Genomic DNA, 19,318 nt, shown 5'->3' with positions numbered 1-19,318 from the left:
GCAATATTGTTGGAGAGACAACTAATAGATATGAAGGCATGTAGAAACGCCTATGTAAAGGAAATTTGTGGTAAAAATGTCAATGTCAAGGGTTTGCTGCTGCAGTGGAACGAGGTAAGCCATGTACTCTGCACCAACACATCAGCCTCACTTTAGGTAAGCGACAATGGTACAGTCCAGCGCTACTCCTGCATCCTGCAGACTTGTCTAAAACCCTTATATTGGGAATGTTGCAATATATAGTGGGAACGCATCAACACATAGAATTCATGTGTTTATTTTAGACTTTTATTTGCTTGTTTTAGACATTTATTTTACATGCATATATTATTTCTTTCTCTCTGGCGATTCTCATAAATCAATTTACTTGTATTGGTCACTAACTCAGAACCAATCACATAACCAATGTCATGTTTTGGGAATTCCATATATGTGATACGTACACATATGTACACACCAAATGATATGTACACACCAAACTGACGAGTATCAGTTTCCTACATGTATAGACACTCCTCACCCCATGCATCACCATTAGAGTACAGTGATGCACAACAAGTCATTGACATTTTTACCACAAATTTCCTTTATATAGGCGTGTCTACATGCCTTCATATCTATTAGTTGTCTCTCCAACAATATTGCATACTTAGTTCAGTCCTAGACACACCACTATCTTATTCCAATTCATTTTTATCAGTTTTTACTTTTTTCACTGTTTTTATTGCCATTTTCTTATTATGTATTTGTAGAATATTTAAGAACCTGACGAAGGGAGCGGTCCGCCCCCGAAACGCTTTGTTCATCAATTGACACTTTGTTGAATAAAATGATCTAACATTGGTTGAACGTGAAATCAATGTAGCAGCGCACTGAGGAAGCTCCACTTTTTCCCTTTAATCCACTGCCATTTGCAATACAGTCCTTCCAGGAGGAACCGGTAGGAGCACTGCAGCGCTACATCATTTCTTGACACACTCTGAGTAGTTATGCACTGAGCATAACTACCCCAGGTGAGAGCATAACTAACCTGACCTTAGTCACCAGAAATAGGATTTCCTTCAACCAACGGGTGTTTGCCCTATGAGCGCCTTTGTGTCCTTTGTGTGCTGCAGGACGGTGCTTCAGCTCATTTAATATTCCAATTCTAAGTGGTTAGTTAATACCCTCAGTAAATGTCACACTGCTCACTAGGTGGCTGAGTGATTTCTCCTCTATATGGGCTGAGTGCTGATATTCTGACTGCTGCTTTATAGCTATCAGTGTGCTACAAATCAGAGCTTCAGATCCTATAATCATTCCAGTCTGAAAAGCTGATTTTTACCCTCAGTTTGTCTCACACTATTCTCTAGATGACTGAGTAGTACTTATTCTGTCTGAGCTAACTGTAGCTATTCTGACTGCTGCTCCCTTACTGTTGTTTAAACCTAGGACCCAACGTGTTTCTTTTTTGCCATGAAATCATGAAGGGCCTTTAAACTAGGTAAACACAGTAAACTAGGGTGCAATAAACAATGCTACGTGCGGTGTGCACGCCCGGCATAGTCGCGGCCGTAGCACGCGCCAGTATAGCTCCGCCTTTATACAAAATCATTGGTTCGTCATTGCCTACGAGCCCCCCTCCCGCATCCAATTAGATGTAAAAAATGTCATATGTGACTTGTCATAGGTGGGCGGGCAGGCACAGCTAATCACGCACCGAGGGAAGTCCAAAGAAATTCGGAGGAACTGTCCTTTCGGGATCCCCTTCTCCATTTTAGCGGCCTGTTCATCACTGTGCTCTTCCTGTAAACCGTAGTGGCTATCTGTCTTTCTTTGGTCTTTTTAATTTTCAGGTCAAGGAAGGCTATCTTCTGGGCCTGGAACTCCGACGTAAAGTGCAGACCCAGGTCATTGTGGTTCAATGCTGTCACAAATCCCTCAAAGTTTTCAGGGGTTGATGTCCAGATCAGCAGGACATCATCTATGTACCTCAGCCATAATGGGACATGTTGTGTCCATTCCATCATATCCTCCCCAAAGACCACCCTGTCCTCCCACTAGCCGAGATACAGATTTGCATAGGTGGGGGCACAAGGTGTCCCCATCGCTGTACCTCGGCATTGGTGGAAGAAGGCGTCTTGTTTTAGCAACTTAAATACCTTATCCTTCTTGATTATTGCTTGCCTTACAGTAGTAGTTAACCACATTGGCTTTTTCTTGTTTCTCTTATGCTTTTTCCCATATGATATGTGTTTTTCACAGGACTTTTTTAGAATAATTGTGAAAATGTCCCAATTTTTTGGGGTGCTTTTGTTTTTGAGAACATTGTCCCAGTTTATGCTTATAAGGTCCTCCCTTAGCTGCTGAAAAATTTCTCTCCTGAAGTTTAGAGTGTTTGCTGCCCTTCTACTAACCCTCTAAGTAAAGCATAATATAATATCAATGACGTTGGGGTCACTATATAGGTCTATTGGTTAGGATAAGTTCCAGCAGTGTACCCCCTCGTGTTGTCTCCAGGACTAGTTGTGACAGGTAATTGTCTTTTGTTGTTGATAAAAACCTGTTGCCTTTGTAGGATCTGCAGGTTTCTGCCCCCAGTCTACATAATTGAAGTCCCCCATGATAAGCACTTCACCCTGCTTTGAAGACACATCCATTTGACTTATGAGCATTTCTTCTGCTGCCTCCATTATATTTGGAGCCTTTTAACAAACCCCTAGTAATATTTTATTATTATTTTTTCTTCCCTTTATCTCTACCCATGAGGACATTTTCATTTTCGTCACCAATGTCATAGGTTTGAGGCAAGGTTTCACATATAAACAAACCCCTCCCCTTTTTTATTGATACAATCATTTCTAAACAGACTATTACCATTTATATTAACAGCCCAGTCAGAGCTGGGATCCAGCCATGTTTTACCAATTCCCAATATATCATACTTGCCCTCTAAGATTAAGAGTTCCAGTTCCTCCATTTTGTTTCTGAGGCTTCTGGCATTAGTGCACATTATGGTTTTCCCTATCCCAATCCCTTTGGTTCTTATTCACTGATAGGTCTGTTCTTATTCACAGACCTATCCCAGCCTCCCTTCCTTCCCCATGTACCATAACTTTTTCCAGTTCCCTAACTACACTGTCTTACTCTATACAAGTGTAGTTACCCTCATCCCAGGTCTCTAGTTTAAACACTCGTCCAACCTTCTAGCCATTTTCCCCCCAAAACAGCTGCACCCTCCCCATTGAGTTGCAGCCCATTGTCAATTGCCTTTAGCCTTGAAACTTGCTAATTTAGATCCAGACCCTGGGCTTCCAGGTGAGCAATTTTCACACATCCCACACAGCAGTAAACCCTTTCAAAAGGTTGCTCAAGGAAAGTATACATGGCACAGGATGTACACTGTGTAGCATTTCCACTTATGAAGTCCATTGTGCTGATGGGGAGTACAAGAGAAAATATGGAAGAAAAATTCTCTGAAAAATAGTGCCACAAAAATGAAGCAATTACCTCCTAAAGTGCCTCAAGCTTAATCCTTAATCTCACTTTGGACACTGCACACACTAAAGATCATTGCACACTAACAAACACAAAAAAAACTTACTTTTCTGTATGATATTTAAAATTAGGTGCCATATAAGGTTATTCCAATGCAACAAAGATCTGGCTGCAACCTGACCACAGAAGTATATAAAATCAAATAATATAATAATTAGATAGCCACACCCTGCTATTAATTAGGCAGCACATTCTAGATAAGCAAAGGTGAATGTCTCAGAGACTTGACCAACAATATAATCCCACAAACAATATACAGATTATGCAAGTTAAAATACCTTCAGATCTATTTGGTTGCTATCTCCTACAACAAAACCCACACAAAAGAGGATCAATAAGAAAAACAATTTTAATGCACTTATCTATTTGTTGCTGGATCCAGAAAAAATAAGAACTTCCCTTAATCCTAAATCCTACTTCAGACACTGCACACACTTACAATCAATGGACACTCACATATTCTCCCAAACTTGCTTTTCTGATATTTAAGGGTTCCACTATAACAAAGATTTGGCTGCAAAACCAATAATTTGGCCTCTTCCTACTGCTTGCTATAAACCTTCTCTGGGGTTTTCTAGCATATTCTATATTGCATTATTCTTATGTTGCTCACCTTCTTGCCTTCCTGTTGACTCTTTGTTTTGTTCTGAGTAGTCCTCTTAGTTTCACCAATATTTTCTGACCTTCCTTCTATGTATTATTTTGTCCTGTTTTTGTCTCTGTGTTTCACTTGGCACTGGGAGGGAACGCCGCCCAGTTGTGACCTACCATCTAGTGAAGTGTCTGGTAGTAGGTAGGGACAGCTGAGTGGGTTTACCAATAGGGATCAACATCTGTGTCTTTACTTTCATTTTTGTGTATGTCCCGTATTAACATTACAATCATACAGATTTTCTTTCGCACTAAAGATTATACATGTTTTAAGTGTATTAAAAATATAAAAACCTACAGAAGTTTGGTATCTCTGTGAGCTTAGTGACCCAAACCATAAAGGGTCAACCTCTTCCTGACACACGCCGTCAGGAGGACAGAGAGGTCTTACAGACTGAGCACTCTCCGTACCACGTGGGTGTTTGCTGCATGTTGCAACAAACATCCAAGTATAACACTCGTGGTCAGTGCTGGCACCGATTGCGGGTGTTAACCATGGAAATACCTCCGGCATAGGCATTAAAGACCTGGTGACGCATGGGCTCCGCCATATTGGATTAATGGACCTGATGCTGTTTTGTTTTAATCTATTACAATGTGCAATTTGCACATTGTAATAAATAATGATGTGGAAAATCCCCATATACCGCCATACAGTAGTATGGCAGTACGTGGTAGAGTCAATTAGAAAACCTAAAGTACCCTAGGGGGTTTAAAAATAATAATTTTAAAAAAGTTTTAAAAAAATGCAATTAAAAAAACAACAATTCAAATCAGCAGCCTTTCCCTGGAGCTGATACACTGTAAATATAAATAAACTGTAACAATCAGAAACATGAAAGGTATTATTGCATTCCAAAATGTCAGATTTATCAATATATATCAACATAATAACAGTTATTCCCAGTGTTTAAAAATAGCGCCCAAATTTGGAAATGCTACTTTTTTTGCCATTTTGCAAAATATTAAAAATGTATAAAAAGTGATCAAAAGGTCACACAGCGAGAAAATGACAATATTTTTTATTTTTTGTAAGGGGATTTTAATTTTTGTAAATGTATGAAAACATTATAAAACCTTTATGAATTTGGTATCCCTGTGATAAGGTGCACAATGAAAGCCTTACAATTCAAGCCCACAAGAAAATGGCACAAATGCATTTTTTCACTAATTTCACAGTATTTGGAATTTTTTTTCCTGCTTCTCATTACACGCCATGGTATATTAAATACAGTCACTATGAACTGGAATTTGTTGCGCAGAAAACAATCCTTCATGCAGATCTACGCATGGAAAAAATAAAGAATTTATAGATTTTTGAACGTGTAGAGCATAAAATGGAAACATAAAAACAAAAAAGAGCCAAGTCGTTAAGGGGTTAAGGATAGCACCCTATCTCTTTGTTTTTCCATTTTGCCGTGCTGCTGTTGCTTATCATTTTTTACTATATCTTTTCTAGAAATTGCCGTACAAAGTGGTGTGCTAAGTCATTTTTGTGGGCTCTTAAACTGGCTGCAGACGGTGAAGGGGGTTGGTAGCAAAACAAAATGTTGTATAAACTAAGAGTGCCAGAAGGGTTAACTTGACAATGGAGCACTTCAAAAGTAAATCAGGCTACTTCCTTTTATTAGATTTTATTAAAGAACATGCATTCTGTTCCCTTGATAGCAGAGCAGAGCTCCTTGCTTATGTGTTCAGATTTTCATTATGCTAAAATGACTTCTTTTAGGGAAGGAGAGACAAACTGGAATACAGCAGTATGGTTAGGGCTCCCAGCACAGTAATGAGAGAGTACATGATAGCTTTGTGTTTTTCGTCATTTTTACTGTTTAGTCGTTTGTGAAATACTACCCCAATATAGAGATAATTGTTTTCATTTAAAATCTCGGTGCAGAATATTTATCTTGAGACCAGCTGTGACACTTAAGTATTTCCTGCTTTGATAAACCAGACTAAGGAATAATCTAATTAGTGCTTGATGAGGAACAGTCAGTAGTCTGATAGCTTTTCTAGCATTAAAAAATACAATGAAATAGTACATTTCTGCTTCATATTTATATTGAAATTACAGTAAGTAATTTCCCCCTGTAGTCCCCAAAATATGAAATATATAAGTTTAATTATGTATCAGATTCTCTAAATCGAAGCAGAAACTCCCTTCTCATCTCCATATTACATATCATCACTAAGTTATGTAAAATTCCCTAGTAGCAAGTGCTCAGTAAACAACACTTGGCTGCGCCATTGTAAACTCCCAGCTCGCGTAATTTTGAACACAGAGTATAGTTATGCACAAAGAACTCAGGAATATTCTAGAAAGAGTTGGATACATATTAAGTGACAGATTATTAGGATATTCATTCTATACTTCTATAGGGCTGGAAAGCCTTTACCCTCTAATTTTTTTATTATTAACTTTTATCTTTTACTCTTCAAAACATGAATATGTTATGCAAAGCAGAAGACCCCTTTAAGTGATTCATGAAACATGCTAATTTAATCCATGGCTCACTGAGGTTAAGGTAAAATCTGACAGTTGATGAAGGCCATTAGATGAAATTCCATCAGTTCATCTCTATGGTGACTCACACAGGAACATAGGAAGTGAAGAAAAGAGTTTGCAGGAGGTAATGCATATATCTAATTCTTTATAAGCATTTCAAGAAAACAGTCAATCATTTTCTGACTATAGTTTAGAGCAGGGGTCCCCAAACTTTTTACATAGGGGGCCGATCACTGTCCCTCTCAGACCGTTGGAGGGCCGGACTGAAGTTTAAAAATAAAAAAAATATTAATTAATTAATTATTTCCTATACTGCCCCTGATAATTAATTATTTCCTATGCTGCCCCTCATAATTAATTATTTCCTATACTGCCCCTCATAATTAATTATTTCCTATGCTGCCCCTCATAATTAATTATTTCCTATACTGCCCCTGATAATTAATTATTTCCTATGCTGCCCCTCATAATTAATTATTTCCTATGCTGCCCCTCATAATTTATTATTTCCTATGCTGCCCCTTATAATTTATTATTTCCTATGCTGCCCCTTATAATTTATTATTTCCTATGCTACCCCTTATGAGGAAATAATTAATTATGAGGGTCAGAATAGGAAATAATTAATTATGAGGAGCAGGATAGGAAATAATTAATTATGAGGGGCAGCATAGGAAATAATTAATTATTCCCTATGCTGCCCCCTCATAATTAATTATTTCCTATCCTGCTCCTCATAACTATTCCCTATGCTGCCCCTCCATTATTATTTTCTATAATTGCCCCATAATCCATAATTTCATATATTAGGGCAGCCACAATGTTTCTACTGCTGTTTTAAAAAAAATAATAAAAGCCCTGTACTTACCTCTGGCTCCTGCATCTTCTTTCTTCGGGCTGCTGCCGGACAGGAAGCGGTGCGCGGCCGCGTGATGACGTAATCACGCGGCCGCGCATCCAGGTTCAAGGAGCGATGTGCGCCGGGGTTGTCTTCCGGCCACATCGCTCCACCTGCAGTAATAGTGCTCGAGCGGCCGTTTCCGGCCGCATCGAGCACTATTCAGTGACGGGCAGGAGCTTCCTGTCCGGATGGACGGAGGCCCCTGCCTGACTGCCGTACTGGAGCGCCAGCCCGGGGGCCCCGAAATAACAAATCCGGATCCCGGGGCTCGGCGCTGGATGGGACGGGGGCCGGATAGAAACGGTCCGCGGGCCGCAAGTGGCCCGCGGGCCGTAGTTTGGGGACCCCTGGTTTAGAGAATTAGCTAATAATGAAAAATGGTATATTAAAATGTTCGTGTTTTATGTATTCGCTAACTTCCTGTCCTTGTCCACAATAGATCCTAGGGGCCTGATCTAATATAAAACTGACATCCATCTAGTGTCAGAGATAACACCAGTCTCAGCAGTCTAACCTCTTAGATTCCACACTCAGTAGGTACCCGGGCATTTAAGGAGTAGGAGATAAGACTGTCTACATGAGACCTAGAAGTTTCATCTTATTTTCTTGATGCAAATTAGGAAATTACCAGAATATGTATAGTGACGCATGTAAAATAAATGTTAGCATTATAGCCTTTAGTGAGGTAGTACCTTACCTCACAATGGGCTGACTCTGGCTATGGTTTCGGTGTGGCTTTATCCTCCCTTATTACAGCCAACACTATATAGCTAGTAGCACACAAATAGCAGCAACGTAAGCTTTAGCATCTCCTTCTTCTCAGTCATGCACTCCATTTACCTTCTGTAACGCAAGAGACCAATACCGATTTCTTCCTCCCTGCTGTGTAAGGCTGGTATGTTACACTGAACATTCCTGCCATTTGCATTAACCCTTACCAGAATTTCAACTCTGGACCCCTTCCACTGGCCCTGACCTTTGACCAATCCTGACTATACATATTGTTTGATCCCTGATACCACAGTTCAGTGACTCTTCTGCCTTCTGTCCAGGTGCCTTCAGATTGGAGACATGTTTGAGCCACGCAACACATTATTGCAGTTTACACAGGTTTTTTTTTAAATAATTTGACTCTAGTTTAAGCCATAAAGGAGTATATCCAAGACTTCTATCCAGGACCAATTTGGACCAATATGCAAGCTGTGCACACCATTGCTAACTGCCAGGATACCACTCCAGACTAACGTCTTCACCTCTGGAGATGGAATTCATTTGAAAATTCTTCCCCCCTATGATGGCAACTCCAAAGTGTGTTGGGATTTTCTTGATCAATGTAATATACATGTTAAGCTACATTTGTAACATAAATTTTAATCTGCAAGTTGACTGTCAGACTGATGGATAAAGACTGTCATCCCAGACAGTCTGCTAACCTATATCTATTGGGTAAACCTGTACAGTTTTGGGTGTCAGTGTTACTTGAAGCTACAGCACCTAGGGTCTACCTCCAGCGATCCCCATCTGTTGCCATTTCGTCTTCTTCTCCCTGCAGCGGCCTCTTAAAGTCACACTGGTCTGTGTCATACAGATTTACATGAGTTAAACACACTGATGCAGTTGATTTTTCTGTTAGTATGGACTTGCCAGCGTTTGCTATTTTTGTACAAATGGTGATGTGCCGCCCCACTCAGGGGACCGGAATCTGCCGCCTGAGGCAGGATTTTCATCCTGCTTCATGGCATATGTGGCCAACTATTAGGTGCTTTTATCTATGGCAACACAACATGTCCATTAATACCAATGTCTAGATTTGTCTGAAAAAACATAAACAAACAAAAAGCAAGGGATATCTGTAGCCCTTGCCTTGAAAACTAATGCATATGCCCACATGATATTCATAAGAGACATCCATACAATACATGTTGCTTCCAAAATTTAGAAATGTTGTTAATATTTTTGAATGCTTAAACCTTTTCAGAATGAAAATCAGCTCTGGACCCCTCTATGGAAGATCTGTGCAGCCTGTGGCGCCGAAATGGAGAACACTGTAGTGCTCTGTGAATAGTGAAGAGAAGACCTTTCTGACCTCATTAGACTGAATAAACCTTCACAGCTTTTTCACAATTGCAAATGAGGGCTGTTCTACTGCACTTTGCTTCCAAGGCTTCTTTTAGCCCTACAGTATTTGAGGGACTTTAAGCATTGATTAAAAGAGTAGTGAAAATAAATTCTTATGGCTGAAGTGATACTATGCATTTTCCATGGCCATGGATTTCCGGACAGATCTCATGGCACTCTTTCGATTTATTCAAGACTCAGGCTAAATATTATTTTCATGTATTCCTACAGAATATTTTCCATTTTCTTTCATATTTAAAATTCCTTATTTATCATTTTATTGAGTCTGTTAAGCTGTTCAAATCTTGCTTTCCAATTAGGAAATACAGGAATAGATTTTCTGTTGCTTGCATGAATCAGTCATGTGCTGATGTGCTAAATCTAAGATTGATGTGAGTGGGAAAAGGGATTTTTCATAATGTCAATCTGTATTGTGCTTCAGATGTCATTCAAACACTTTGAGTGACAATAGTTATACATTTGCCGTAGCTGAACACAGCCGGTGAAGATTGTCGTTTTATTTGTTTTGTCTTTGTTTCCTTCGGATGTCAGCCGCATTGGGGAGATAAATCTCCGTTACAAGACAAACCATATCAAAACACGCAAGAGAGCTGAACAGAAACCTGGTGCAGAAAGAGTCACCACAATGCTTCTGTCTGCTGGAAAATGAATACTTTCCAGCCTTGATGTCATTACGTCACATGTTAATTTAATATACATTACACGGTTAAATACGACCTCTACTATTGTCATAAATTAAGACATGTCATTACAGACTAAATAAGTATCTACAGATATCACTTGAGCTATCTCTAGCTTGGAGAGCTATACACACAATTACAATTAAGTGCTGTCAGATTGAACTATGGCTCACTCGTTGTGATACGTCTGTGTATTAAAAGCATTTTGTGCTGCTTTATCTAAATGCCTTAATCATTGACCTGAAGTGCTGTATTTAGCAGAATGACGTTACTCAACTTTTAACCAGCATGTGACCAAAGTCAATTAAAGATAAGCAAAAAATTTGTAAAATACAATGCCTTTATTAGCAATAAATCTTGATCTTTGTTCCTGGACACATTTTTGGCATAGTGGAACTTGAGTGTTCAAAATATTTCTGATGTCTTTACATTGAGTTCCACCTAATAATGAGCATTAACTCATTGCTTAATTTTTTTTAAAATCATGGTTAGTTTAAATATGACTAACCCTAAACTTGTCCTTAGTACTCAGGTAAAAGAGAGGTTTTGTACATGAATAGAAATAAGTAAATGAGTAAATAAGAATCTGAACTAGAAATGGTCTTGTCCAGTACGTTCCTTGTTTTGCCCGGAAGCTGCTGCCAAAGTAAAGACATAGAAAAAACTTAAAAGAGCTAGAAAGGGTTCAGAATGGGATATGTAATAAATTAAATAAATCAGGGGACTGTAAGATTACATTCACAAGATATATTGTTATCTGGCAGGGAGTAAGAATTTTTTTTACATTTTCTGGCCTGATTGGAAATTTTTATCCCACTCATTCCCATCAATTGGAGTCTCATTGCTAACTCCGTCAGAAATGGAGATGGATCTTTGACAAAGTATAACACAGATCCAAATGGTGAAGTTTAAACATGATTTTTGCGAAATATATCAATAAAAGTAATTCATCTGAACAATTGAGTTTGAAATGGTTTTATTTAGATAGATACTCTGTGGCAGTTAAAATGATTACCAACAATTATACAAAATTGCAAAAAAAACCTGTTGCATAATAATTCCAGTAACAGGTTTTTTTTCAGGGTGGGGGTAATTTAGGACTATGGCTTCGAGTTGAGGTTTTAGGGCATTCTAGGTCACTGTTAGATAGGGTGGCACCAAAGAAAGGTACCCTGGTCCCAGAGTCTCCACACCTATTCCTGCACCAATACTCTAACCTCACTCTACGCATCTATCCTTACACACTGATTATTTATTAACCACAAGGGAATACACTGGGAGTATTGTATATTCCTGATCCATGGGCATATTATTTGACATAATTACCTTTATCTCATAAATTGAGTGTTTCTGATGCTTATCTATTACGCAACAGGTTTTTTTTTGGAATTTTGTAGGTAATCATTTTAGCTGCCACAAATATCTATCTGATTAAGACCATTTCAGACTCAATTATTTTTATGAATTACTTTTATTCTTATATTTAGCTATGTATTATATTTAATTTGTATTTTTTTAAGCGTTTTGAAGTGATTCTGTTTGTGGGACAATTCCACCCAAACATTTTTGTATTTAATTTCAAAACCACCAAAACTGGATACTCTTTATTTGGGAAAAAGCAAGGCTTAGGTATTACCTAATAGTTAATTATAAATATAGAAAAGGTCTATAAAGGGATTGCTCTACGGATCTTGTTATTCCCAGTGCATGTTGAGACAAAAGGAACGATAATCCAGCAACCAGGCTTGGGTATAAAGTGCGATAAAACTTCTATTTATTTCATCGTTTTAAAAAAGGCATAAAAAAGGTACCATTATACAGACATCTGACGTGTTTCGAACTCCAGAGAGTTCTTAGTCATCGATGATTAGTCAATCTATGACTAAGAACTCTCTAGAGTTCGAAACGCGTCAGATGTCTGTAAAATGGTACCTTTTTTATGCCTTTTTTAAAACGATGAAATAAATAGAAGTTTTATTGCACTTTATACCCAAGCCTGGTTGCTGGATTATCGTTCCTTTTGTCTCAAGATGCACTGACCCGGCTCAGTATGTCCGCGCACCGGCACCTGATACATGACCACAGAAGGGTGAGCTGAATTTCTATTCTTCTCTTTTTTGTTTATACCCACTGTTGTAGTAAGTCATAAAGACAAATAATTTAGTGACACCTTTGTGCATATGTATCATAGTTTTTTGGCTGCCGCTTTTTCCAAGCTTCCTGAAGTTGGCCTACTTAATCATTGCAATGTATCTTAAGTTTTTTTCCCTTTGTGATACATGTGATGAGTTGCCTGTTTAAGCTCACTTCTGCAACTTTTTGTTTTGGTGTGCAACTTTTGAGTCCCAAATAGTAGCTGCAACTGTGAAAAGTCGCACAAAAAGTAGCACAAAAAATGAAAAGAATGCATTAGGAGTGATACATGTCCCCCATGTGCACTGTTTTTTTTTTGCCTAAGTACATTACAGAGGCTTCCAATGGTGTCTCTTTTGGGAATACTTAAAAATGTTCAATGTTAAAAACAATTGAATAAATACTGGTGAAATAATTCTTGCCAGAAACATACAGTATAAATGTAGATCCACATTTTTAAAATGCTAATCCTTATAAATGAAGCTTCAGGTTTACCTTGCATAATATGTGTAATCATTTATTCTGTTTTAAAATATGCCTTTGCCTTTTATAAGAAATGCAAGACTTCTAAGTACTTTAAAAAAAGTTATAATGTCAAAATGTTTCAATTAACATCTGTTCTTTATTCAAAAAGGTCTCCTTTATACAAATCACTTTAGTTTCCTGGTCTTTCCAGTGTCAACTATGCACAAAAAATTTCTTCTCTCTGTTGCTTATATTATGCTTGGAAATACTTTACTGAGTCATATACTGATGGATATCTCTTGGCATTCTGCAATTCTTTGCAAACTTTTATATCGAAAGCCTAATTTTCCTTACGCGTCAAGTGGCTGAACTGATAAATAGGACTTGGTAGAACACAAATTTGCATGCTAACTATGTATTGATTTTTCTGTGAGCTTGAACCCCAGAAATTGAAATGCAGCTCCTATGCTACCCAGAGCTGACACAAAATATAGCATACAATAGGGGATTATACCATTAGTCAAAATAAGGAGAAAATACCTTGGGGGCTTTTACACTAGAATTTATAATATTAAGAAATATAAGACTTTTGAGAAGTGGAAATCAAAAGGCATTTTCTATATGTTATTAAGAACTGAACATTTTGCATAAATGCTTGGAGGTGCAATTTTAAAAATTCTTCTTAAGGGACAATTTTTCCTATATGAAGCTCTGTATCCCTCTTTAGTGCTTCAGTTTCTCATCTTCTCTTGTTTTGACTGCAGAGGCAGAAAGATCAGATGTCTTACTCTTAGCTGATATGTGGAAGTGGCAGGCCAATGATAAAAATCAGATATGTTTAATAGTTGCATGTTTCATGGCTATAGGTTTAATTTCAGGTGGTTTGTTGAGTTCATAATAAACCTATGAAATCAACCCCACTTTCTCTATGGTATAAAGAACATATCTTTCAAAACCTATCTTTAATAAATGATGTGTTGTGGCTAGTGTGACATTAATAAAATATCGTTTTAACTCTTGGCTTATATGTGGACCCAAAGTGAGCAAGTTTATTGTTAAGAATAAAGTTGTGAAATTATCTAAGACCTTGGGATTTTCATCTAAAGAATTAGGTTGTTTTAAATACTGGAGGAAAGAAAGGGAAAGTGGGAGATGGGTGAATCGTGTTGCCTCTAATTGTAATTTTTTACAACAAAACTCAATGTTATTAGTCATAAAATGGAGCTTGATTTAGTTTGAGGCAATAGTTTGATTTTATGATTCACAAAGTGTTATGGGCTTTCTAAAGTAGGCGGAGTTATCAGCAAGATGGCAGTCACTGGAAACTATAAGTCCCATGATTCTTCAGTTTTCATTTGCAGCTCCTCACTCTTATACTCTGCTCCCAGTGATGGTCTAACAGACTGTCCTGCTCTGTTACCATAGTAATGTTGTGTATCTGCCGTCACTGCACATTGCCTCACTGAGATAGGTATCACCACAACACTGACCATACTGGATGCACTGCAAGCAATCAACTGCAGCCAAACTTAGTGGTGATCACATGACCTGTCCAGATAGGTGCAGAATATGTGATCGGCTATCATCTTCTGTCCTGTGTCTGCTTCACGCAGAGGAAATCAACAGACTGATTAAAGGGCCAGTAGCATTTTAATTCTTCATTATAGTGTATGTCAACAGCATTTTTTGGCTAGGGGGAGCAACATTTTAAATACCAACTAATTACATATTAGCTCCTATTTCAAGTACCCATTTGTATATGAGTTATGCTTATTCCTGGAATAACCCTTTAAGTAGCAAGTAATGACTTCAGCATAATATCTCTAAGGATAATTTAACCATTCTTGCTTGGAGGTGCGATTTAACCTTTATTTCAAGATGGGGGGGGGGGGGGGGTAGCATTTTAGTTTATTTACATAATTAAAGTAATAAAACAACCTGTAGTTTGAGGGGTTGAGCTGATTTCCATTATTACCGGCAAAAATCCACATGGCAATTTGTGCCCTTTAAAGAGACACTATCACCAGGTTTTACCCCATTAGACTACTAGCAGTCTCAGGTAGGGTATGACCTGTCCTTTCTAGAAATCCATCTTTTATGCAACATCTTGCTCATTTCCCTAAAAATCACATCCAAATTCTTGTGAAAATGAACAGAAAAGAGTCGCATTTTACATGTAGAAGGGGTTAGATTCTTTTAGGGTCATATTAAACATATAATATAATTTATATTAAGAATATACATTTTCAAATCGCGTAAGGTGGTTCTGTGAGCTACAGAATATGAGATACAGGCAGTTAAAAAATTATCTGAAAATTCGAGCTAAATATAAAATTTCAGTTCCCACCTTTTTCTTTAATTGCCTATTTCTTTAATGCTCTATTACTAACCAGAATTGTAAAATTGAACATTTGTTTCAATTTCAATTTCAAAAGTGTATTATGACAGTAAATTCTCTGACAGTAAAATACTCACTGGTTTGACTGTCTTTACCGCTCTTTGTATAAATTATTCTTACTGTTGCCCCAAAACTTAAAATATTGACAGACTTGGCTATCTAGTCTTTCCTATGATAGTGATTTCAATGGTGATGATGACAATAATTTCACCATAGTTTTGCCTTCATTTTCAATTTTCTGATATTCTGACACTGTAATGGTAAAACATGTCATCTACATTTGGTGTTGTAGCTTTTAAGTCTGCCAGATAATTCGTACAGCTCAGGTCATACTGCAGGCATCTAAAGAAAACGCCATCACCAGTGAAATTAGTATCATGAGAAAGACTAAATAGTCAATATATGAATAAGTTTAGAGGCAACATCAAAATTGAAGCAAGTGAGAAAAATTGGACACTTGGCCTGTAAGATTCTGGAAAGACTACAAGACTCAGTTATCATATTTACAACGGCAGGTACACTTTGGATAAATTGTGCTAAACTCATTCACGTGGGAGCAATGGTATTGCAGACAAAGTTTGCTGTTCATCATTTCATTACATCAACTGTGAAAAGTTCTATGGTTTTACCACAAATACACTGTAGTTCAAAAGTAAAGATCAACAAACAATTTCCTAAATATCAAGGTCATTGTGTTGCCCCATGTTAATATATTCTAACATGAGTATGATAGCAATATTTTTTAAGTTTATTTAATAAATTGTAATCTACTGTAAAATATACATGTAAATGAGATAATAATCTTTAAACTTTCTAATAACTTCATTTGTTCCAAAAGAGAAATTGCAGTCTTCACTAACTTTGCAAAAATGGTGTGACTTTTCAAAGTGACTGAAACCCCCTGGGTTGTCTAGATGGGGTGACCCTATCAGCCTTAGCAAGAGATGTTGGAAGTTTGTGATTTTTAGAATATTGCATCTTTATAACATCACAAACTCATTTAAGTTCCATAAGAAGGCTGGTTGCTCTTAAAAGACAAGTGCAAGAGAGGAGAGGATGATGCAGAGAATCTCCATGGGTAATCGTTTCAACAGTGCAGCTGGAATTGCTCACCAATTCAGCACTGAGCAGGGAAAGGATGTCTCTTGTCATGCAGTGTCACAATGTTTAAGAGCATTTGGACTGAAATCCAGCTCTGCAGTGACCACACCTCTCATTAGCAGAATGAATCAAAGGGCTAGACTCATCTTTGCTGAGGAGCATGTTGTATGGAGAGAGGAGAAGAGGCCCTCCGTTTATTTTAGTGACGATAAGAAGTCTAATTTATATGGTTCTGACGGGAAACGTTTTATACTTGTCGTCATAGTGGTCAAATACTGAACCTAAAGTGTGTAAAATAGTGAGTGAAAGATGGCGGAGGAGGAGTTATGGTTTGGAGAATAGACCTCTCATACAACTAGCGGGCAGAGTGAAAGCAAGTGTGTATCAGAAACTTCTTTGACAACGCATGGTTCCTACCTGAGTTCTTCACTCAATCAGCCAGGAATTTTCATGCAGGTCAATAACCCCTGTCACACAGCAAAACTGGTAAGTTTCTTATAACAAAAAACACTGAAATAATAAAACAGCTAGCCTAGAGTCCTGATCTAAACTCAATAGAAAAAACTCTGGAAAATTGAAAACAAAGTTATGGCCCAGAAATCCACAACATACATAAAACTAGAAGAGTGGTCCAAAATCACACCAGAGCAGTGTGCGGGACTAGTGATGCCCTGTGGCTGCAGATGAGCTGAAGTTATTCATAGCAATGACCTGTACACTTCCTACTGATTGGTGACTCTTGTATCCTTCAGAAAACTGTGTTATAATTTTTCTGTGCTACAGTCAAAATAAAGTTGTTATGTTGATATAGTTGTAATTTTGTAAAGCACTGCTCTAGTATTCATCACAATAATATTCACAATAAATATTCATCTCAAATGTTGATCAATAGAGATTACATTGTTTCTGAAAAAAATAATGTGATCATATTTTCTAATTGTCTCCAGTGTAGAAATGATGATTATGTTAAACACTTCAGTAAAAATTTTACATTGATTGTGTATAGAGAGTAGGGTTATGGTTGTATACCATGGCAAACAAGAAACAATGCTTTTATGGCTGATATTCACAATAACTCACATTTTTCCCAATTCTGAAAATGTGTATTCTGAAAATAAAGTCCAAGAAGACGCCTTTAAGAGATTTTTATCAGGGGCACAAACCCCCCTTGTTGCAAAGTGACTTTCGGATTAACCCTTTATAGCCAAAAATGGCTCCCCGGCATCGAACAAAAGCACACACTAAGACACACCAGTCTTTTAGAAAATGCAGAATCTCAAACTTTATTACCATGCAGCCACATATATAAAACACAGAAGATCAGTTTCATGGGGAGAAATAATGTTTATACTAATTGCCCTTGTGTTTGCTCTGTATAAGTCACAACATGGCCTTCAAACAGAGAAGCTGCAGAGAAGATAAGGTAGCAATAATAAAGACACAGTAATTTCTAAACCGTTAACACAAAATGGAGTTTAAATCATGACATGGCTGTGTACAGTGGTCAAACATGACCCCCGGCTAAAATGTCATCCGCCTGATCCAAAATGGCACCTTTAAAGGAATATATCTCTCACAGTACAAAAATGCCAAAATGCATTCAGCAACTTTTTGGAAATAGCCATAGTGGGCTGGATAGATTTAATATATAATGCTTTTATGCTGTACACAAAAGTATCACCACAATTTCTGTTTATAAAAAAAAACAAAAACAATACAAAACCAAAATAAACCAGCTGAAAGGATGCAACATTTTTTTCTGCCTCTCCAGGACTGGAGTGGATTAATCATTGAAAAATAATGTTTAAAATGTAGATACACATGTAAAAGTACAAGAGAGTTTGGGACAAAGTTCTACATTCAATAACATAAATTCACAACTTTGTTTAAATGGAATTTTCTTAAGAGATAACCCCCCCCCTAATCTAAATAGATTTTCATAAACTGCCTTTAGAGAGCATTGCCTCTATCCCTTCATTGTCCCTCTACATTCCTGTAAGTTTAAGCAATGAGGTCCTAAAGCTGTAGGCAAATGACCTGTGAGATGTCCAATGAGTCATTAGCATATTCAAGCTGTCCAGCTTATTCATGAGTGGGAGGCACAGCCACACCCCCAGTCCTTGATTGACAGCCTGTATAATGATATGATGTGTAATGGTGTAATGGCTGTTACATGTGCTTGCTGCTGGCCACGCCCCCTGCAGCCTGTGTGTGTGTATAGGAGAGATACAACAGCTCCAGGCAGCCATGTTATATATAGCAGAACATGTCAGGCACTTGTGTAGCTGATGTCTGTGTCTCTGTGTATTAGGAGGGAGAGCATGTCAGCAGATGCAGCACACACACTAGCAATGCTTTACTATACATTATACACAGAGCAGGGAGAGGGGAGGGGTAACAGGGGTGACATCACTGCCTCTGACCATGTGACCAGCCTCATTTACATAATAAAGAATAGATGATTTTACAACGATTATTGTATAAAATTACTAGATAAAGGCTGGGATGGGATCCTTATGAGCTGCTCCAACAGGTAGAGGTGACAGAAATAGTGATAGAGACCTGATGACAGGTGTCCTTTAACATCTGGATTGATACCCTCTTTCCCCTATAATGATAAGATGATAAGTCTAAGGGACTTGGGATAGAATGAGCCTGCCCCTGTGCAGAACAGTTTCTGCACTAAAGTCTACAATAGTCAATGCAATACACTTTTGAAAACTGTAAGTCAAACACTCATTTGGCACGTATGCTATGTTAATTTAGCTGAAAAAATATTTTCTCAAAATGAGGAGGGGAATATGCTCTTC

General features: G+C 37.8%; 1 protein-coding gene across 2 annotated transcripts in view; it reads left to right on the top strand.

Annotated features, from left to right (window-relative positions):
- Window positions 1-10,629, top strand: part of METTL4 (methyltransferase 4, N6-adenosine) — a 168,293-nt gene extending 157,664 nt beyond the window's left edge. For both annotated transcript variants that reach the window (XR_011855727.1, XM_072152125.1), the window contains one exon: window positions 9,571-10,629. Coding sequence is in view for 1 of the 2 variants with exons in the window: in XM_072152125.1 (XP_072008226.1) it covers window positions 9,571-9,575 (5 nt within the window). In the remaining variant the exon portion in view is untranslated. The remainder of the gene's footprint in view (window positions 1-9,570) is intronic.
- The last annotated feature ends 8,689 nt before the right edge of the window (window positions 10,630-19,318 follow it).

The sequence above is a fragment of the Engystomops pustulosus genome, chromosome 5, assembly GCF_040894005.1.
Source record: "Engystomops pustulosus chromosome 5, aEngPut4.maternal, whole genome shotgun sequence".
NCBI classification, from domain to species: Eukaryota; Metazoa; Chordata; class Amphibia; order Anura; family Leptodactylidae; genus Engystomops; species Engystomops pustulosus.
The sequence above is the reverse complement of the archived record's forward strand: the minus strand, read 5'-3'. Positions and strand labels throughout refer to the sequence as shown.